Here is a 20,765-nt window from a genome sequence, read left to right as displayed (position 1 = left end):
AAGTTCCTGTCTTCTTTAATTTTTGACCGCAAATTATTCCTTTTTTTTTTTTTTTTAATTTCATCCTCGTAGAGAGTGAATAGTTATATTATAATGCGTTACTGTCTACTCTACGTGTCATAAGACTTCATAAATACAACCAAAATGAATAGAAAGTGAATAGTTAATTATTATTTATATATAAATTTACTACTTTTTTTTCACCAATTTTACTCTAACGTCATAGCTGTAACAAAAAATTATAAAAATTTTGGTGGTTAGAGATTTTTTCTTATTAAATAACTTAAATCTACCGAGCAAAAACTTTTACAATTTAAGCTAATTAAGGGTAAATTTTATAAACTATAATAGTAATTATATATATTACAAAAAAAATAAAAAAAAAGTTGTAATTTGATACTTGTTACTATTTATTTACTTAATAACAACATAATAATAAAATCTTGAAGATAATAAAATGAAAGCACTCTCAATTAAACATAAGATATATTTTAGGAAATATTTTAATTATATAATTATATTTTTCTAAAAAAATAATATTTTTTAAATTTAAAAGAATAATTAATTATTTTTTCTGATTTTTTATTTCCATAAATATGATGTACATATGAAAATTTTATTTATTTAAAAATATATTAATTTCTTATAACAGATGAAAAATTATTCTTAATATTAAAAAATAATTATTTATAAAGAGTGACTATTTCATACCATAAAAATATCATCAAATTATTTAATAATTAAATCATAAAAACAACTATTATATTATAATGCCTTAACGTCTACTCTACGTGTCATAAGACTTCATAAATACAACAAAAAAAGAAAAGAAAAATAAGAAAGAGGGCAATAAGACAAAACTGAAAAACAAGATTAATCAACCATGAACGAACCTCACCTCCCTAGCTTCTCCGAAGCTTTTTAGCTTTAACACCCTTTTCCAAACTCATCTACAAAAGCTTTAAGATTGTTATAGGAAGAACCACCTTCGTTTGCAGATTCCTTAGCTAACTCTTTCCATTTCTTGGCATTCCTTCTCATTTCTTTCCCTCTCTCTCCATCTCCAATAACCAATTCCAAGCACCTCTTAATCTCGTCACCTTCAACAATCCCATCCTTATTTGCCATCACCCTCACTCCCGTCTTCCACACATCTTGTATCAGCTTTGCATTCGTCCCTTGATCCGACCACTGTGGAAACATTACCACAGGCACTCCTGAAACTAAACTCTCCAAACTTGAATTCCACCCACAATGTGTAACAAAGCAACCCAACGAAGGATGCGACAAAACCTCCATTTGTGAACACCACGGCACTATCATTCCCATTTGTTCCAATTCCTCTCTACGACTCAACTTCTCTTCTTCTTCTTCTTCTTCTCCATTTTCCTTAGTTCTTATGACCCACAAGAAGGGTCGCCCGCTCTCCAACAATCCGCGTGCAACTTCCTCCATTTGTTGCTTCTTTAACACCGATAAGCTCCCAAATGAAACATAAATTACCGATGATTCTGGCTTAGAGTTAAGCCATTCGAAGTAGTAGTCCTTGGAACCATCCAAAAAAGCATATGGAACTAGTGGTCCAACTGCAACCAAATTAAGCTTTTCAATTGCCTTCAACGCCTCGGGTTCTAGTGCATCAAAAGTATTCACTAGAACTCTTGGTCTTGGGTGGTTCTCTTTTTCAAGTGCTTCAAAATGGGCTTCAAATGTTGGAACAGCAGAAGGGTACGGGTTTGAAGCAAGCAAGAAAGAGGGAAGTTCACGGCTAGTGAGCAATGGTAGACCCGGTAATTGTATTGAACATGAGGGGTTGTTCCTGATAACATCGGCAAAACCATTGAAGTAGTAGTAATATATGTCGAAAACCATGGCTGGCTGAATCCAAAGAAGCACGGAAGGAAGGTGAATCTCACGCGCAACGTCAGCAGCCCAAGGTATGAGCATTGTGTAGACTAAACAGGTAAAGGGACGTCCCTGGTTGGCGTTGGATACAATAAGGTCAGTGAGAGTTTTGGAGCCATTGCGCTTGAGCTGTATAAAATGGTGCTGGTCGTCATCCCCGGGTTTAACTCCGTCGTCATAGCCATCAGAGAAGATGGCAAAAGACAGGCCTTTTGGAGGAGGGCTTTTGATCATGCGACGGTGAGTGCTAACACAGGTGACACAAGTGACATGAGCTCCCATGCGAATGAGGCTCTCTGCGAATTGGAGGGCAGGGTTGATATGGCCTTGTGCGGGAAATGTCATGAGGAGGAAGTGGCGTTGTTGTTCTTGTTGCTGCAACATATTCTGGATTTTAGGTGGTGGTGGAGCTAGAGTAGAGAGTAGAGAGAGTCGTGTTTAGCTCGTGAGAGAGATATAAATAATAGAGAGAAATTGATAACTTTCAATGCAAGAGCTGGGGGCTTGGTTACTTGGGATTTCTTGTGTTTTTGTTTTCATTAGAATGAGAGGACAAGAAACCAGCTGGCGGTGACCAAAGAATTCCACAAGCTTCTACAACCTCTTTTTATGACGTGGCTAATTATATTATATCGTGTTGGTTATTCATTGAAAAAATAATAATATAATTGATGATGCACAAAATCGTTAATGAATTGATCGTCCACACACGCATTAATTAAAGTATATGAAGAACAATAAGAAACAAAGAACCTACGGAGAGTACTAGTTGAATATCAGTCAAAGACCATCTGAAGGTTAAGTCAGTGATAAAAGAATTTTCATAATGTAATTATCTAAAAAATTGGTTGTCAAATTTTCTTTACTACAACATTTTAGATACTGCAAACATACTTAAAAGTGGGTTAGAGAGAGAATGACTGAAAAAATAATGTGAGGTTTGTTTTCAAGATCTTAGGGTTGGAAGAATTGTGTACTCGACATGAGGAGTTAAAAGGAGATGGGTATAAAGAAGGATCAAGATGCACCATGGTACACAAAACCATGGTTGCACCACCATCATGAGCTATGGTGGGACTGGTAGTAGTAACACCAAAAATGTCGTGACCCACCTCTCTCTCTCTCTCTCTCTCTCTCTCAGATGGGTACAAGGGTTGATTTTGTGATTTTGATTTTGGTTTTGTGTGGCTAAGCTATGTGGAGCTAATTTTGTGATTTTGATTTTGATTCTGATGATTATGATCTTGTGAACTTGTTGGTACTGACGCTTTTTCGTCATTATTTTTCATAGGAACCATACTCTGGAGTTTTTTTTTTTTTTTTTTCGAAGCATTTTATGAATGCAAATTAACTCTAAAAATTAAATTACTTTCCAGAAAATAATTTTAGGTGAATATGTTTTATGCTTGGAAAAAATATATTATCAAAATAAACACAACATTAGATAGTAAAGTACAAGCAATTTCTTTCTAATGTAATAGTTATAGATCTATTTTATTTTAGATTGGCATAAAAGGAACAAAACCTTTTATGACTCTATCCCACTTATTGATTTCCCCTTTAGGCTCAACCAATCATAATTTTCCATGTTTTTATTTATTTTTTAAAATTTTATTCTTTAGTTATTTTATAAAGAAAAAAAAATACGCCAATTGTGATTAGTGGAGTATAAAATAGACCACAAAATAAGAGAAGAGGGCTAGGTGACTGTGGAACAAACATGTCCATATTTAGTATTTACCTTCCAAACTGCTGCTAAGGCTATTGATTTGCCAACTTAAAGAAAGGTTAGTTTCTTCAATACAATTTTTCATTTCCCATTTATTCTCAATGTTAAGAACCTAGAGAGTTTGGTGGTGTTAAGGAATTGTGGTAGATCTCTTCAAGGGGATTTGGACCTCCTTAAGAAGAAGATGGAGAGAGATATATTGGAAGAGGAAGACAGTAATGAAATCACAATCAAATTATGCATATCTCTACAATCACAACTTAACCTTTTGTGGTGGGCCTTTTTTGTAACATTGGGCTAGGCTGCCTTTTGCCGTACTAGGCCTAAAGTGTTTTGAATTAGGGAGTTAGGACCGGTCCAATTGCAACCTACCTTGATCCGGCTTGTGCACAAACTATACCCCATTTGTCAAGACTTTTGATCACGTGGCCATGGTAGGCAGAGCTGCTGTGAGAAATTACGGCAGATAGATATAATAAAGACAACAAAAGAAATGTGTTCACTATTTAGACAGAATAAATAAAGGAGGTAACAAAAAGAATCCTCATACATAAAACGACAGAACTAAATGGGAAAAAGGATAGTAATAAGATTATTGAATCAAAGAGAAATGTCAGTTTACCGTGTCAAGTCATGTTACAGAGTCTAAGTCAAGAAGGAAGTCATTTCCTCACTGGGAATAATCTCTTCGGGAAGAAATTAACTGCTTTGAGGGAATGGGCCTAAATGACTTGTGCACAGAGGAATCCTTTGCCTTTAGCAGAGAGCATGGCCTTTAGAGGGAGAGAGGGAATCAACCTATCTGGTGCATGTCTGTCATTCTATTCTCTCCCTTTTGTTTTTCCTATTCTCTCTAATTCTTTCTTTATTTTCTTTTTGTTTTATGTCTCACTATTTGCTTAGTTGTTGTGATTCTCTCCTTAGAGGTTACTATTACTGTGTTCATCCCCCTCTTATGCACGGCAAGGGCCCTTTATATAACACCTGTCGTGACTAGATTTTACTATTTTAGCCCTTAACCACCTTTGTCTGGTGTAGGTGTCCTTGCCGACCATTACTAATTAGTTAGTTGCTCATCCAGCACCACTTACCTGTGCTAGCCACGCCACTCCGCATCACTAGACGAAGAGGACTATTTTGTTTGTTTGCTTGTCGTGGCATTCTTACCTGCCACGGCATGGGTGCTCTCTGTCTCCATCCCTCATAGCATGCACCTAGTGGTTCCAACTCATCCTTGCTTCTTTTGGGCGGTATGTCATCCCAGCAGGACACTTCCCCCAAAAGAGCTTGAGCAGGAACCTCAAAATAGGTTTTCCCCTCTTCCCACCGCCAGACCATACCCTCTTACCTTTGACCAATGACCCACCACTTCCTGTATTAGCTGGGTACGAGCTGGTGGTGTCTGGGCCTTGCGCGTGCTTCACTTCAATACTCATCCAAAACCGGCTTGCTGCTCATGCGTTTGCCGCGGTCTGAAGGCCTGTCTGCACATTCTACCATCTATCTTTGACTTCTTGTAGCGTGAGCTGTTTCCTGTTTTCTCATTCCTTATTGGCTTGCTCCTTTTAGGGAGTTGAGCTTTGCTTAACTGTGGGTTTTCCCTCCTTTAGGCCACTCTTTTGCTTTTTTCCGTGGTCTTGCTATCACTTCCTGCCGCCTCATTCTGCTATTCCTACTGTGATGTTATTTAACCCGAACCTGCTGGGCTTCTTTGGGTCTGCCGCTTATTTCTTTTTGATGACCTAGTATGCTTATTGGGCTTTTTATTACTTGCGGGCTCCTGTGTCCCATTTATTTCCCTTTAAGCATCCTTGGCCCATTTACTTTCTTTGGGCATCCTTGACCCTTTCTAACACTGCATTTCCCATGGGCTTTTACTAACTCCTTGAGCTTCCCTACCCCAATTACTCTATCCTTCATCCTTGGGGCTTATGGACTCTCTATTACCTCTTACTTTCTTTACTTGCATTACTCCGGGACTACTGTGGCTGTTATGGCCCATTCTCACTTTTCTACATCAAATATTGCCCATGGGTTTGCTACTTCTCTCTTTCCATGCCTTTTTAGGCCTGTTTGCTTCCTCAAAGTCCATTTGTTTGTTTTATGAACCTATGATCCATTATTCCTGCCGCTTGGGCCTAATGGCTTTTCTATCCAATTTCTAACTCTCTTCTGCCCACATTGTTGGGCTTTTTCTTCCTACTGGGCTTCCCAAAAATGAGCATCTACACCTTTTTATACAATTCATATCAGTAGTAACTGACTCCACTATTTTAGCAACTAACCCCAATACCCGGAACCAACTCAACTTCCTAACTAACTCAATCACTAGTAATTAATCGTTGCCACTACCAAATGTTGTTGCTTACAATTGAGTACAATTGAGTGAGTACCTATCATTACCCTTCCCACTCAAAAGCACCTTGCCCACAAGGTGAGGAAAGGAAAGCTAGAGCTGGTGTAGGGACTCCCAAGTAGCCTCTTCTATGGTTGAACCTGACCACTGAACTAATACCTCTGTAACATCACGAGATCTCAAGGTTTTTGTCCTAGTCTACAAAACTGCAATGGGCTCAGAGCAGAGCTATGGACCTCCTCAAGAAGAAGATGGAGAAAGATATATTGAGAGAGGAAGATAGTATTATGCATATCTCTACAATCACACCTTGACCCTTTTATACAATTCATATCAGTAGTAACTAACTCCAATTGACTCCACTATTTCAGCAACTAACCCCAATACCTGTAACTAACTCAACTTCTTAACTAACTCAATCACTAGTAACTAACTATTGCCACAGCCAACTGTCGTTGCTTACAATTGAGTACAATTGACTGAGTATCTGTCATTACCCCTCCCATTCAAAGAACCTTACCCACAAGGTGAGGAAAGGAAAGCTGGAGCTAGTGCAAGGAGTCCCAAGTAGCCTCTTCTATAGTTGAACCTGACCACTGAACTAACACCTTAGTAACATCACGAGATCTCAAGGTCTTTGTCCTAGTCTGCAAAACTGCAATAAGCTTAAAGCAAAGTTGTCCTGTATCATCCCTTAGTGGTAGTGTAGGAAGAGGAGTGACATGCTTACCCAACTTCAACTTGAGGCAGGAAAAATGAAAAACAGGATGGAGTTTAGATTCTGGTGGCAAGGCCAATTTGTAAGATACTTGGCCAATTTGTTGAATCACCTAAAAGGGCTAAAAAACCTAGGTGAAAAAGCTTCCATTTACCATTATAAGCTAGGGTCCTCTACTTGTACGGTAGCAGTCTAAGATACACCTAATCACCAAGCTGAAATGATCTTGCAACCCTATGTTTATCTGCATAAAACTTTGTTCTTTCCTGTGCAGCCAAAAGGTGACCCCTGAGAGTAGCCAAAACCTCCTATCTTTGACTAAGTAAGGAGTCAAGAGCATCCACCCAAGTGGTACCAAGTATATAAGCTTGTAGTTTAGGAGGTGGAAAACCATAGAGTGCCTCAAAGGGAGTGAGCTTCAGACTGATGTGAAAGTTGGTGATGAACCAAAACTCGGCTAGAGAAAGCCATTTAGCCCACTGATTAGGTCTGTCACAAGTAAAAGCTCACAAGTATTGCTCCAAACTCCTATTCACCACCTCAATTTGGCCATCAGATGAAGGATGGTATGCAGTGGACATGGCCAGAGTAGTACCTTGTAATCTAAACAACTCAGTCTAGAAAAGAGAGGTGAAAATGGCATCCCTGTCACTTATCATAGAAATAGGCATACCATGAAGTTTGAAGATATGTTGCATGTATAGAGATGCAATTTTAGGCACAAAATGAACAAATTTTGTCAACCTATCCACCACCACTAGGATGACTTCAAAGCCCTGTGATTTGGGAAGGCTTTCTACAAAATCAAGACTGATATCAATCCAAGGAGTGGTAGGAATGGGCAAGGTTGAAGCAACCCAGCAAGAGCAGAAGTTTCTAACTTCACCCTCTGGTAGATATCACACTCCCTAACAAATTGTTTGAGGTCAATTTTCATGCCATGCCAAAAGAATTCCCTCTTAGCTATTTGATAGGACATAAGAAAGCCAGAGTGACTAGCTAAGAAGCTATTATGCACATGATAAAAACCTGTGCTTTTAGAGGACAAGTAGAACCCAGATAGAACCTTCCCTTGTAGAAAAGCAAATCATTTTGGAAAGTGAAACCTTTTGGGACCATACCAGACTTGATTGATTGAATGATATGTTGAATCTCAACATCTGAGGAGTAGTTGTCCTTGAGAATGAGCAACCAAGATGAATTTGGAATTGACAAAAAGCACAAACATCCCTCAAGAACACCTTTACCACCCAATTGGTCAGAATCAGATTTAGGAATGGATTCAAATTGTCTAGAAAGGGCATCAGCAACCTTGTTATCTACTCATTTCTTGTGCTCCCCCACAAATAGATAACCTAACAACTTGGCCAACCACTTCTGTTGTGCGGGTGTTGCAATTATTTGCTCAAGTAAAAACTTCAGACTTTGATGGTCAGTCCTCACCACAAAAGGTTTTCCCACCAAGTAAGGCCTTCATTTCCTCACTGCCAGTAGCTAAGGCCAGCAATTTAGTTTCATAAGCAAATAGATGAAGATGCTTCCCTTTCAAGGCTTGGCTATGAAATGCAATGGGCCTGTTGTGCTGCATCAAAATAGCTCTCAATCTAGAACCAGATGTATCACATTCAATAATAAAGGGTTGTGAAAAATCAAGGAGGGCCAAGACTGAGGGATGAGATACTGCTTCCTTAAGACTATTGAATGTTTGTTGATCCTTATCAATCCAGTGGAATGAATCCTTCTTAAGAAGATTATTCAAGGGTTGGGTAAGGGAACCATAACCCCTAATAAACTTCCTGTAGTAGCTTGTGAGTCCTAAGAAGCTCCTCAAGGCCTTGACAAAAGTAGGGACAGTCCACTGCTACATAACAGAGGTCTTTTTAGGATCAGCTTGAACATCATTGCCTGAGATGATGTGCCCTAAGTACTCCACTTCAAAACAACCAAACACACACTTTAACTTCTTAGCATACAGCTGATGAAGAAGTAACGCATCCAACACAATCCTTCAGTGAGTCAAATGAGCAGATAAAGAAGAGCTAAAGACTAAGATGTCATCAAAGAAAACCAAAACAAATTTTCTCAAATAAAGCTTGAAAAAAGCATTCATCAATGCCTGGAAAGTAGAGGGAGCATTGGTCAACCCAAAGGGCATCACTAGAAATTCACAGTGACCCTCATGTGTCCTAAAATCTATCTTAGGAACATCCTTAGGCTTTATCCTTATTTGGTGATAACCAGACCTAAGGTCCAACTTAGAAAAGATGGATGCACCAGCTAATTCATCCGATAACTCATCCATAACAGGAATTGGAAATTTGTCCTTAACAGTGGCTTTCTTAAAAGCCCTATAGTCTATACATATCCTCCAACTACCATCTGCCTTCCTTACTAGCAAAACTGGTGAAGAAAAAGGACTCTGATTAGGTTGTATAGACCCCATGCCTAGCAATTCCTTAACAATTTTTTCAATTTCTAGAAATAGGGGTACCTTTAGGGCCTTTCACATACTGGTTGTGTTCCTCCCTTAAGTGTAATACCATGCTCATGTCCTCAGAATGGTGGTCAGCTAGATGGGACCTCAAAGACCTTAGAATACTCATCTAATAAGTCAGAGAGAGTTGTTGGGAATGGTGACTGTGATGCAGCAGCAAGTGTGACATTAGTGATTTAAAAGACTAGTCCCTTCCTATTTAAGCCATTGAAGAACCTATCAGCTTTTTGGAAGGAAGAACCAGTAGGTTTTACCCCTTGCAAGAACACCCTTTTACCCAAATGGCAAAACACCATGGTCAATAGTTGGAAGTCCCAGCTAATTACCCCCAAAGTGCACACCATTGAGTTCCCAACACTACCTAACAGCCTACCAAGTGCAAAACATTAGAATCAATAGTAAACCTATGCCTTTGCATCAAAAGAATCACTGCATGACAGACCCTAAGGGTTTTAATGACAGTACCATCAGCAACCTTAACATCCAACAACTGAGAAGAATCAAAGGGCAATTTTAAGAATGGTAATATAGCAACATCAATGAAATTATAAGCACTACCTGAGTCTAAAAGTGAAACTACATCATGATTATTAATTCTTCCCTTAACTCTCATGGCTGTGGAAGATGGATTACCAAATAAAGCATATAAGGTAATTTCAGCAACACCACTATTCTCTTCTTGCTTCTCATGCTGTTTAATCACCACTCCATCATCATCTATCTTAGCCAATTGCATCCTCTAAGGCTTCTGCTCAATTTTTAGAGGTAATTCTTCCAACAAGAACAACTTGTCTCCCTCACACCTATGACCACTCTGCCATTTTTCATCACAGTTATAACAAAGGCCTAACTTCCTTCTTTCCTCCATTTGAGAAATAGTTAACCTCTGCAAAGGAAGTTTGATCCTAGGTTTAACCTTACCCTCAGACTTAGGCAAACCCAGAATTGAGGGTCTTCCATTATCAACTACCCCCTTGAACCTTTCTTGCAACTCAACAAGTACTTCTCTTGAATCTTAGCTAACCTAGATGCCTCATTAGGGTCTTAGGTACTAGCATTCTTACAGGTAATCTAATTTCATCCCTTAAGCCACTCAAGAAGCAACTCAATTTATGAGCCCCAGATAAGCCTACAATTTTGTTAAAAAATATTTCGAAATTACCTTTGTATGCTACCACTGTGGTAGTTTGTTTAAGACGAGTCAAGGCCTCCATAGGATCATCATAGGTTGTGACTCCAAATATGGTTTGTAAAGCTTGAATAAAGACCTCCCAACTCGCAAATCCACCCGCTTGCTTTGCTTTCTAAAACCAAATCAAGGCCTCCCCATCAAGGTGATATGAAGCCATCATCGCCTGTTGATGCTTTAGAGTATGATTGTAAAAAAAGAATTGCAAGTAGGGTCTTCCCCTTGAAATCAAGGAAACTCTAATTTCAAATTCTTAATAAAATTCATCAAAGAAGATTCTGAATTCCCCAATTTGTTGTTAACCAAGATAGCTCTAGAGCTTGAATTTAAACTCTGTTGTTTCTTTTCTTCAGCTTTAACCATTCTTTGCATGACCACATTAATGGTTTGCAATTGCCTTTGAATCTCTTGCAAAGTTTGTTCATTGTGCCATGAGGCTTTAGATATAGCTACAATCTTTTATGTGTTTTGAGATTGAGCACGAGTTTCAGCCATGGTGGTAAGGATGGATCAATACTTTGGTACAAAAAATGTTAAGAACCTAAAGAGTTTGGTGGTGTTAAGGAATTGTGGTAGATCTCTTCGAGGGGATCTAGACCTCCTTAAGAAAAAGATGGAGAGAGATATATTGAGAGAGGAAGACAGTAATGAAATCACAATCAGATTATGCATATCTCTACAATCACAACTTAACCTTTTTATACAATTCATATCAGTAGTAACTAACTCCAACTGACTCCACTATTTCAGCAACTAACCCCAATACCCATAACTAACTCAACTTCCTAACTAACTCAATCACTAATAACTAACTGTTGCCACTGCCAACTACTGTTGCTTACAATTGAGGACAATTGAGTGAGTACCTATCACTTTTTAGGTTTGGACATGTCACAATATAATTTAAAAAGTTTTAATTGTTAAATTTACACTCTTAAAGTTTGAACTAAACTAAAACCAATTGGATTATGCTAAGAATAACAGATTTTATATGTTGTGGATAAATAAACCTTCAGTTTTATCACTATTCTTTGGAAATCTTCTACTGTCATTGATCTAACCCATAAAAACACAATTGTCAATAAATTTAATGAAAATTAAATCAAATATTATAAAGTGAAGTCCTTAATTCAATTCCCATGAATATAAAAATTATTAACTAATACAATAAGAAATTAACCTCAAAATTAACAGATCTTAATTCATCACAATGCAAATGCAACAATTTCAAGTTTAGGGGGGTAAACAAAGCAAAATCGAAGAACCATCGTCTTTAGCCAACTCCTTCCATTTCATGGCAGTCCTCATTTCTTTCCCTCTCTCTCCATCTCCCACAATCAATTCCAAGCACCTCTTAATCTCATCACCTTCTAAAATCCCATCATTATTTACTATCTCCTTCATATATGTCTTCAACACATCTTCAATCAACTTCGCATTTGTCTCTTGATATGTCCATTGTGAAAACGCTACCATTGGCACCCCTGCAACCAAACACTGCAGAGTTGAATTCCACCCACAAAGTGTTACAAACCATCCCACTCAAAGGTGCGTTAGAAACATCCCACTCAAAGGTGCATTAGAACATCCACTTGGGAACTGTTATGTTCGGAAATCAGACAACATAAGATAAGGATCAATTCAAGTTAAATTAAAAAAAAGTTCATGAGTTGAATTCAAATAAATTTAAATTTAAATAGGATTTGGTTCCTATTTTTTAGAAGTGTTTAGGATTTTAGTTTTTGCTATTTGAAAAATTAATGAAAAGTCAAGTAAAAAATTAACCCAAAAAGTATATTCTTCCTCTCAAGTTCTCAAGTTCAGAGGCTAGTCACCTCGAATCAACTAAGTTATCTTTTATTTTTATGGTTCATAACATTAAAAATAATTAGTGGGGGAAATCAATTGAAAAGGACACGTTTGAAGTCTTTAATATGTAGATTTGTTTTGTGGGTTACCATCTACCATATAATATGACAACGTAGAAATGTTATAATCCATCAAGGGAAAGCTAAACTAGAGGAAAGCATTGTGCGACATATTAGATTATAGAGAAAGAAGAAGGTAGAATTGAGTTTGAAATGGAGGGTTTTGCAACTCCAATCAGAATAGAGTAGTCTGCAGTCTATGGGGTATCTTTTACTCTGGTCTTATAACCAGATGATAGTTTTTTTTTTTTTTTTTTGGGGGGGGGGGGGGGATATATATGAGTACTAAAATAGTAAAACTCGACCTTTCTCAAATTCTTCCCTAATTAACTTATATTAAATGCAGGTTCACTAATGATAATGCCACCAATTATTGTAGTAATAGTAATTTATAAGCACTAACCTTGACAGGATAACTTATCTTCACTATAGGAAGTGTGACTAAATGTAAGCCACAAGATTTTCATTCTAATGAATTGCCCAAGCATATAGGCTTTAACTCCAGAAATTCTACATGTCATCTACTCCGTTGTCTATGGCAACTATGACAGTCAGTTGCTACATTTCATACTTTATTTCCCTACTAAATCCGGTAATCTAGTTCAATTTGCAATTTAAGATTAAAAGAAAATGATTTGTGTGAAGCTTTTTCCTAGAGACTTGAACCCCGACTTCGACCCTTACCCCTTACACTCTACAAGTACTTATACTTATAGAGTGACCATCGCACTAAAGATATGCGGTGGTAAAGAAAATGACCTGTGAATACTGAAAAAACTCCAAAAATTCAAACTCATCTTTCAAATTAAAGCAATTATAATATTCCACATATAAATGTCACAAAGACAGTCCTATGCACCACTCCTGAAAGTAAATTGAAGTTGCACACATCTTGAATTCAAAGAATAGGCTGAACCCAAACAATGGGAAATATAAATGCTGTCCAACAAAGAATTTATTTTCCGTCTTTTTTTTTCAGATATATATATATAGAATACCATTCTGAAAACATAAAACCATTTTCTCTTCCCGTGTATGCAGAGATGTGGCCAAAGACCAACCAAATATGCTCACAATGAACAGTACCGCAATTCTCTATGTTCTTATCTTACACGTGGTAAAATACTATTTGCTTGGCATGTCAGCCTTGGGAATGACGTTTTCTTCAACATGATTGGCAAATCTAACTCTTGGCGGCTGCAAGCACTGACAGAGGTAAGTTGAAATCAGTTTACTGGTGATATAACGTTAAAAGCCCAAGGGGAAAAATATGAACAAAAGAAGCCTAGATTGCTAGAAACACTTTGATAGAGTGTGATACTCACTGTGATCCTGCAGTGGATGTCGAGCTCATAGTTCATTTGGCCTATGCGGTCTTTTGCTAGTTCTTCTGCTTCTGATGCTCTCCTGCATGCTTCTTTCACCTGAATTAAATGAAACACAATCTTAGAATTCGAATGACAATTTTGAAGTCAATAAACATAGCATATGGCTGATTATTATTATTATTCTTATGCGCGGAAATATCTAATTATTTTTAAATAAAATGTAATATATAATTTATTTTTTAAAATATTCATAAAATTATATATTAGGACTAACATAGTGTTTTCTCACCAAAGAATTTCATTTTAAATTTGTTAAACTATTAACTAAGAATTTTATATATATATATACGAAACCAACAAAGAGCAAGGGTTATTTTTTTTTAAGTAATGAATTTTTTGTTACCTACAAATAAAAAATTATTTTTATTTTATTTTATTATATTAAGATTATTTTTATCTATTCATATTATGAGCCAATTTGCTAGTAATAGAATATAGTGTGGATTAAAATTTTCCAATTATGACAATAGCTTTTTCCCACCATTAATAAATTTCAACTTCTCAAAAAAAAAAAAAAAATTCAACTTCTAGCATCCTATTTTAATGTTATCTTTACTTCCAAACCAATCTATCTCTTTTGAAGTATACAAAGAATAATCATCATCACTCTTCTTGAATAAATTACTTATCTCAATACATACCTATATGAAAATGCTTTGCAAAAAAAAGAATGTCTCATCAATCATCATTTTGCAAAATGTCATATCAATCATTGCTTAACAATGATTAATTTGTCCACTCAAAAAGATTATAGAATAAACAATTATTAGCAAAATTTCATAATTAAGTTTCTATGTGCATCATTATAATAATTAATGATAACAACAGTAACAAAAATAATAATGAAAATACAATTGCAAGAGCTAAAATATGCCACTCATTCAATTATTTTCATTTGATTAACCTTTGCTTTTATCTAAATAAGTGGCACTATAGAATATTTCTAATACAATTATTAAAAGTACTTTCTCTACAAAAACTACAGTTTTGTTCACACAAAATTATTTAAAAATAAACAAAACTTAGTAAAGTCTCATAATTTAACATCTAATTGAAACACTTTAAAAAAAAAAAAAAAATTTTTTTTGATCGAGAATTGGAATACCAAAATACCTAAATATGCATAAAAGTCAATACAAATTTACCAAAAAGAGTGACATATTAAATCAACAATAACAAAAATAACCATTAGGGGGAAAAAGTGGTTGAAACAATAAATAATAAAAAAAGCATCAAAAGAGACAAAATTGGAGAGAGAGAGAGAGAGAGAGAGAATTGACATTTTTTTGCAGTGAACAACTTGGAAGAAATAGGGGGGAGAGTTGGAAATGAAGTAAAAGAAATTTATAAGAAAATCAAGTTAAAAGAGGAAGAGTAAAAGCAAATGAAAGGTTCAAAAAGTAAAACTGTAGAATATATGAAGATGAAAGGTTAGAAAAGTGAAAGTAGATGAAAGGTTCAAAAAAGTGAAATCAAAGAATTTATGAAAATATGAAGATATAAAGGAGAAAATTTAAAAATTTATAAAAGAAATCAAATGAAAAATTTAAGAAGTTAATGATTGGAGAAGATGAAAAGTTGAACTAAGAAGACAGTAGTTGAAAAAGATGAAAGGTTAAAAAAAGTAAAAATTGCAAAAAATTAAAAAAGACTGCTATTGACATGACACAAAAAGAGCTTTTGTAAATTTTATTTTAAATCTTCCATTATTATATAGTATAGATAGATATGTATAGACATTGTTTTTTATTTTAGATTCTTCATTTTTTTTATAGAGAATTTCAACATATGACATCCGTTCTAATGATAACTCTTTATCATCAGACCAAAACACCAATCAGTTTTTTGGTATAGACAGGAATTAAATCTCAGATCTCTTATACAACTATCAAAGACTCCATTGATTTTATTGCTTAATTATAGCATCTAATCTAAAGTAGATGAATGTGTAAATGCAAAGTTAAAACCACTCAAAATACATGTGTAAAGTCAATTTATATATATAATATTCTCAAAAAAAATATTTATATATTTAATATTGTCAACAAAATTTAGGAATAAAAATTAAATAAGAAAAAGAATGATTACGTAATCAATGACATGGCAGATAAGGTAGCACAATATAAGCATAGTAACAATAAATGCTATGTTTCAGCTTTTATATATATATATATATATATATATATATAGATTATTATTTATAAAACTACGGACAATGAAATCAAACCAAAACAAGAGAAAATCAGAAAGTTGCTACTTCAGTTGCAATGCTCACCTGATTGACTTTAAAAACAGAATGATCATTGAAACCATCAGCAGATTTCTCCATCATATTCCTAAGGTATGATAGTTCCTTAATCAAATCAAAGGCCACCTCTTCAGCATCTTGCATCTGATTTTTGGAGAACTCAAATGCTCTCTCTGCATGGAGACGAAAAGAAGCACAATTCAAACAAGTACAGAGCCCTCTGCATCCTCGTGGATTTCTTTTAAGAATCCCCTTTTTGTGTGCAGTGCCATGAACTCCTGAAGGAGCTGAGGCTTCAAGTTGAGGTGTAATTTGAGACAAGTTGTATCCCTCAACTGGCTTTGCCGCATTAGAAGATTTTGTAAATGAACTGGGGCAGTCTGCCTCATTGTCAACAGAGACTCGTCGAGAGGCCAAAGTTGTACCTTCTTCCCAAGACAAAGCTTCTTGGCTGACAGGAGGACAAAGTGCAGCAACTTGTGGATCAATTTCATGTACAGAACATTCTTTGCTAGGGGAAGTCACCAATTGACTATATCTATCTTGCAAGTGATGTTCCTTTTGTGAATCAAGTGATATTGTGAATTTAGAAATATCCTGAGGAGAACGCCCTGATTCATCATCATTAGATGATTCACGGGCAGAAGTCAATGCAGTCATTGGCAGAGTTCCACAATTTGTAGTATGATGCCCTTCATGAAATTTGTAACCGTTTGAATTATCAATTGGCTTCTCTTGAAAGTCAGAAGTGACATGTGATGCAAACAGTACTTTCAAACCCTTCTCAAGTTTTGATTGATGACCATTCCCTGAAGCACCTAGAAGAACTTGAAATTGGAAAATGGTTAGTTTTCTACTACTAGTGTACAGGAGTATCCCCTCAAGCCATTATATATGTGTGTGTGTGTGTATTTATGGGCGTCATACTGAAGGCAACATGACTCACAAGAATTTTCTTTTTTGATATCCATTAGAAATGGAAGCAATCTTCTGTAGCTGAAAGAGCCTGGACTTTTGTATAACTTCAGTCTCGAACATGGATTTAGAACCTGTTTTGGAATAACAAGCCCATCTTGAATGAGAAGAAATGAGCAAGGTATATATATCACTTACAAAATTATATTACTTGCCAGTCTCTTTAAGATACAGAAAATTAATAGTTTTTTACCTCTTTGCTTTTAGAATGGGAGTAGTTTCTCTTATCACTGGCACAGAGAACATCTCTGGTGTTAGTTCCATTTAATGGCTTCCCAAGGCTATCTGTACTCTTCTGAATAAATTCTACTCTACCACCTCCATTTTCTTCTGCATCTGGTGGTGTCAACTCAATGAATTCTTCATTTGAATTATCAACTTGATTTAGAACCTGACTACCATTATCGCCACTCTTTTTTAAATTGAATGATTCACTATTCTCTGCTTCAGAAAAATTAGGACTCAAATTCTGAGCTTTATAAGGATACACATTATTAGCTTTCTTCATCCCTCTAGTCTCAAACTGCTTCAGATCATCATTGTGCAGACCAACTCCACGATCTATCCCTGAATGACACCCATCCGTAATGAAAGACAACTCAGGGTTTACAGCATCAACGTCTTGATCTTCACAAACATATAGACATTCAGTTTTCTCAGTTTCTCTATCATCACTTTGGCCCTTTGTGTCATCCTCCAAAACCGAAGATGTATAGGGCTTTGTGCAATTCTTATTATCCAACTCAAATTTCTGAACTTGTCTATTAACAGACAGCTCCTTATCATCGACAAATTTTTTCGAATGAAATGACATTAACGATTCAGAATAGTGTTCAGCTGATGTAGAATGTACGACGTTACCATTTGATGACTCGTTGGCAGAAATTAGTACAGATGTTGGCGAGTTACCAGATTCACCATTTTTACAATCTATTGGACAACTATTGATGTTAGACACATCCATGAAAACTTCTTGACCCTTAGAAGCTAACTTCGGTTGAAGCAGCTGCTTTTGTCCCAACCCCTTGTCCAGTTTTGAGCACTGACTATTTTCTGGAGTATCTGTAGAAATCGATTAGTAGAATTGTCAGCTCGAAGAGAAAAATCATCGTATTCAATTTTAAATGTAAGAAAAGAAAAAGCAGACACAACAAAGGAGTTACAACTCACATGGATTGTCTTTTGTGATATCCATCAGATAAGGAAGAAATCTTTTATAACTAACTGAACCTGGAGTTTTGAACAGTTTCCGCCTAAAACATGGTTTGAGAACCTATTCAAAAATCCCACGCCATCTCACATTAGCATAAATCATAATGACTCAAACAAATAATTAATCTAGTAGTACTCTCAATTGTCATATAGATGTAGCCTACCTAGCCAAAATACACAACACGCATTTTCCACACACACACACACACACACACACAAAAAAGACCCTGTAATATAATAGTTATTTGTAAGTTCAATTGTTTGGTTGTGTTTTTATTAAAATGAATAATAAGTATTGTTCCTTAAAAAGGCCCAGCAAATCAACCGTTCTACCTCTTAACTAAGTACTCTATCTCTTGCTCTCGACTACATTTTCCTGGTGTCGTTTTCCTCTCTATTCTTACCTGCAATTGTATTCCCTCTGTTAGTTCTTCATTCAAAGAATTTTTTGAAGCATCCAGATGAAGTCTCGGGTAGCAGAAACAGAGCATGTCAAGAATTACAGGGAGATGAAAACGACACTGTTTTGATCAAAAGGAAAAGATCTAGATTGAAGTAACAGAACCGTTAGACTAAATGTACAGCTGACAAGTGTTAGATTTGCATTGATGTAACGCTAACACGTGTTGATCTGTGATTAGTTAGCTTTGCTAGTTAGTTAGTTTTTCTTCCCTCTCTCTCTCTGCTGCGTGTATATAAAAGAAGAGTAGGGCTTGTAAATCATTTAAGAGCTTCTAGATATTTCTGTGATCAATAAAAATCTTTTTCCTATTTAGAATTGCTCTCAATTTTATATGGCATCAGAGCTTCCAAACTCATCAATGGCTTCCAACGTAGCTGTTTAGTATGAGAATCTAATGTTCTTCAGTCTCTATTTAGTACCTAATTTAATGTTAGTTTTTATAAATTTATATTCCTGAAATTGTTATCTTTATATCAAGAAGAAGAATATTAGTTATATGATTTGTACAATTTATACATAAGACAATGCTAATAAGAACCACTACAGTGAGTCTAATCTTACCGATTTGGTAGTTGAGACATTGTTGTGAATGTTGGCTGCTCCTAAGCACTTGTCGATTCCAGGAGGAGGAATCTCTCTAATAGTAATACCTGACAGTGACACCTCGACCTCAGGTTCAGGCAAATCGTCCTTCTGGCTCTGGGTTTCATAAGAAATTCCCAAATCAGGCTCCAAATTGAGATTGCATAAAGCAGAAGCGTCGGGGGAGAAGACCCGTTTAGTGCGGAGATCTTTGATCAGGATACGGAGATCATCGGCATCGGCGTCGTCTTCGTGTTCGTGTTCGTGGATCTGAGATCTGCTGCTGCGTGTGAAGATAGGGTTTGGGAGATGCTTCTTGCGCTTCCTCGAGGTTTCGTTCCGGTCCATCGCTGCTGATTGATTTTCCCAAAACTTTACTAAACTCTCTTAGTCTTAGATTAGAGACACCTAGCTTCAGCTTCTTTATTTCTTTTTCTTTAAACAAAAACAATGGCGGGAAAAGTTTTGAGTTCGGGTTAAAAAAAGCGATTTTTTTTTTTTTGGCGGGAAAATGAAAGATCGTGCCTGCCAATTTGTTGATCCCAACCCATAAATGAATAAATATTGCGCGGGTATTTGAGTAAGAATGGCAACTGGGCGGGATAGTTGGGTTTTGAGTCGGGTCTGGATCATAAATGGTCGGTACATAATTATCGATTTTTTCATTTATTGTTTATTTAAATATAAATTAAATTCTAATTCTCACAAAAATACAAATTAAATACTCATTGTTCACTTTTATAATTTAGGGGCAGGACGAACCAAGCTTGGACTCCCCAATTTTTTTTTTTTTTTAAATGTGTATATATATATATATAAAAAGTATTAATTTTAGCAATTTTATTTTAAAAAATTACACTTTAACCCCTTAATAGTATCATTGGTACCTACGCTTCATTTGTTTCGATGGAAAACCTTGTATAAAAATAGTCTTTGTCGTTTTCCGATGTTTGGTAGCATAAAAAAAGATGAGTAAAAGAAAAAACTATCTTTGATCAATATAAAAAGTATGACTTATTTTTAAAGATTTATTTCCATTAAATTTGTTTGGAAAACAATTTTATCTCACAACAAGCTAAATAAGGGAAGTTAAAAGGTTGTTTTTCAACTTATTTAAAGTTATTACTGAACATTAAAAAATGAGATAATTTTATAGAAAATGCTTTTTGGAAAATGACTCATTTTCTATAAAATATCATTGTTGAAACAAGCAGAGCCCTAGTTAAGACTTGTTTAACTATATTAGAACTAGGGATGGTTTTTTTTTTTTTTCCTTTTAATGTTTTAAATTAAATTTTAGAATTGATAAAAATAAAATAAATGAAAGATGTGTACCCGGTTGGTATCTAGTGGATTTACCCATTAAGACTCGTTTAACTAGATTAACTAATGAGTCTTTACTCATTATATGACACCCCATACCCATATCAAGGATTTAGATGCACGACTTGTCTTATAAATAATAAACATTTGTTATAATAGAACAAAGCGTAATTAAATATCCACAAATAAGAATCAAACTATCAAATCTTGCTTATAAAATCCACCAAACTAAAACTTTAACAATAAAGTATCCAA

The 20,765-nt window shown here is 35.6% G+C and overlaps 2 protein-coding genes across 3 annotated transcripts; both read right to left on the bottom strand.

Annotated features, from left to right (window-relative positions):
- Positions 1-852: 852 nt before the first annotated feature.
- Positions 853-2,339, bottom strand: LOC142626258 (phloretin 4'-O-glucosyltransferase-like). Its single transcript, XM_075800060.1, has one exon. The coding sequence runs from the start codon at positions 2,287-2,289 to the stop codon at positions 928-930; it is 1,362 nt and encodes a 453-aa protein (XP_075656175.1). The 5' UTR covers positions 2,290-2,339; the 3' UTR covers positions 853-927.
- Positions 2,340-13,105: 10,766 nt separating this feature from the next.
- LOC142624026 (uncharacterized) lies at positions 13,106-19,699 on the bottom strand. 2 transcript variants are annotated; one of them, XM_075797526.1, is made up of 7 exons: positions 19,167-19,699; positions 18,101-18,203; positions 17,124-17,992; positions 16,902-17,004; positions 15,983-16,782; positions 13,645-13,743; positions 13,106-13,525 (listed from the first exon to the last, which is right to left on the bottom strand). In XM_075797526.1, exons 1-7 carry the CDS (start codon positions 19,533-19,535, stop codon positions 13,445-13,447), a joined length of 2,424 nt encoding a protein of 807 aa, XP_075653641.1. In that variant the 5' UTR covers positions 19,536-19,699; the 3' UTR covers positions 13,106-13,444. The 2 variants fall into 2 exon arrangements, with proteins under 2 accessions (XP_075653641.1, XP_075653642.1); XM_075797527.1 differs by having other exon boundaries at positions 15,983-16,773.
- Between the last annotated feature and the right edge of the window lie 1,066 nt (positions 19,700-20,765).

This window comes from Castanea sativa, chromosome 2 (genome assembly GCF_040712315.1).
Source record: "Castanea sativa cultivar Marrone di Chiusa Pesio chromosome 2, ASM4071231v1".
Classification (NCBI taxonomy): domain Eukaryota; kingdom Viridiplantae; phylum Streptophyta; class Magnoliopsida; order Fagales; family Fagaceae; genus Castanea; species Castanea sativa.
This window is presented reverse-complemented; position numbering and strand designations above follow the sequence as displayed.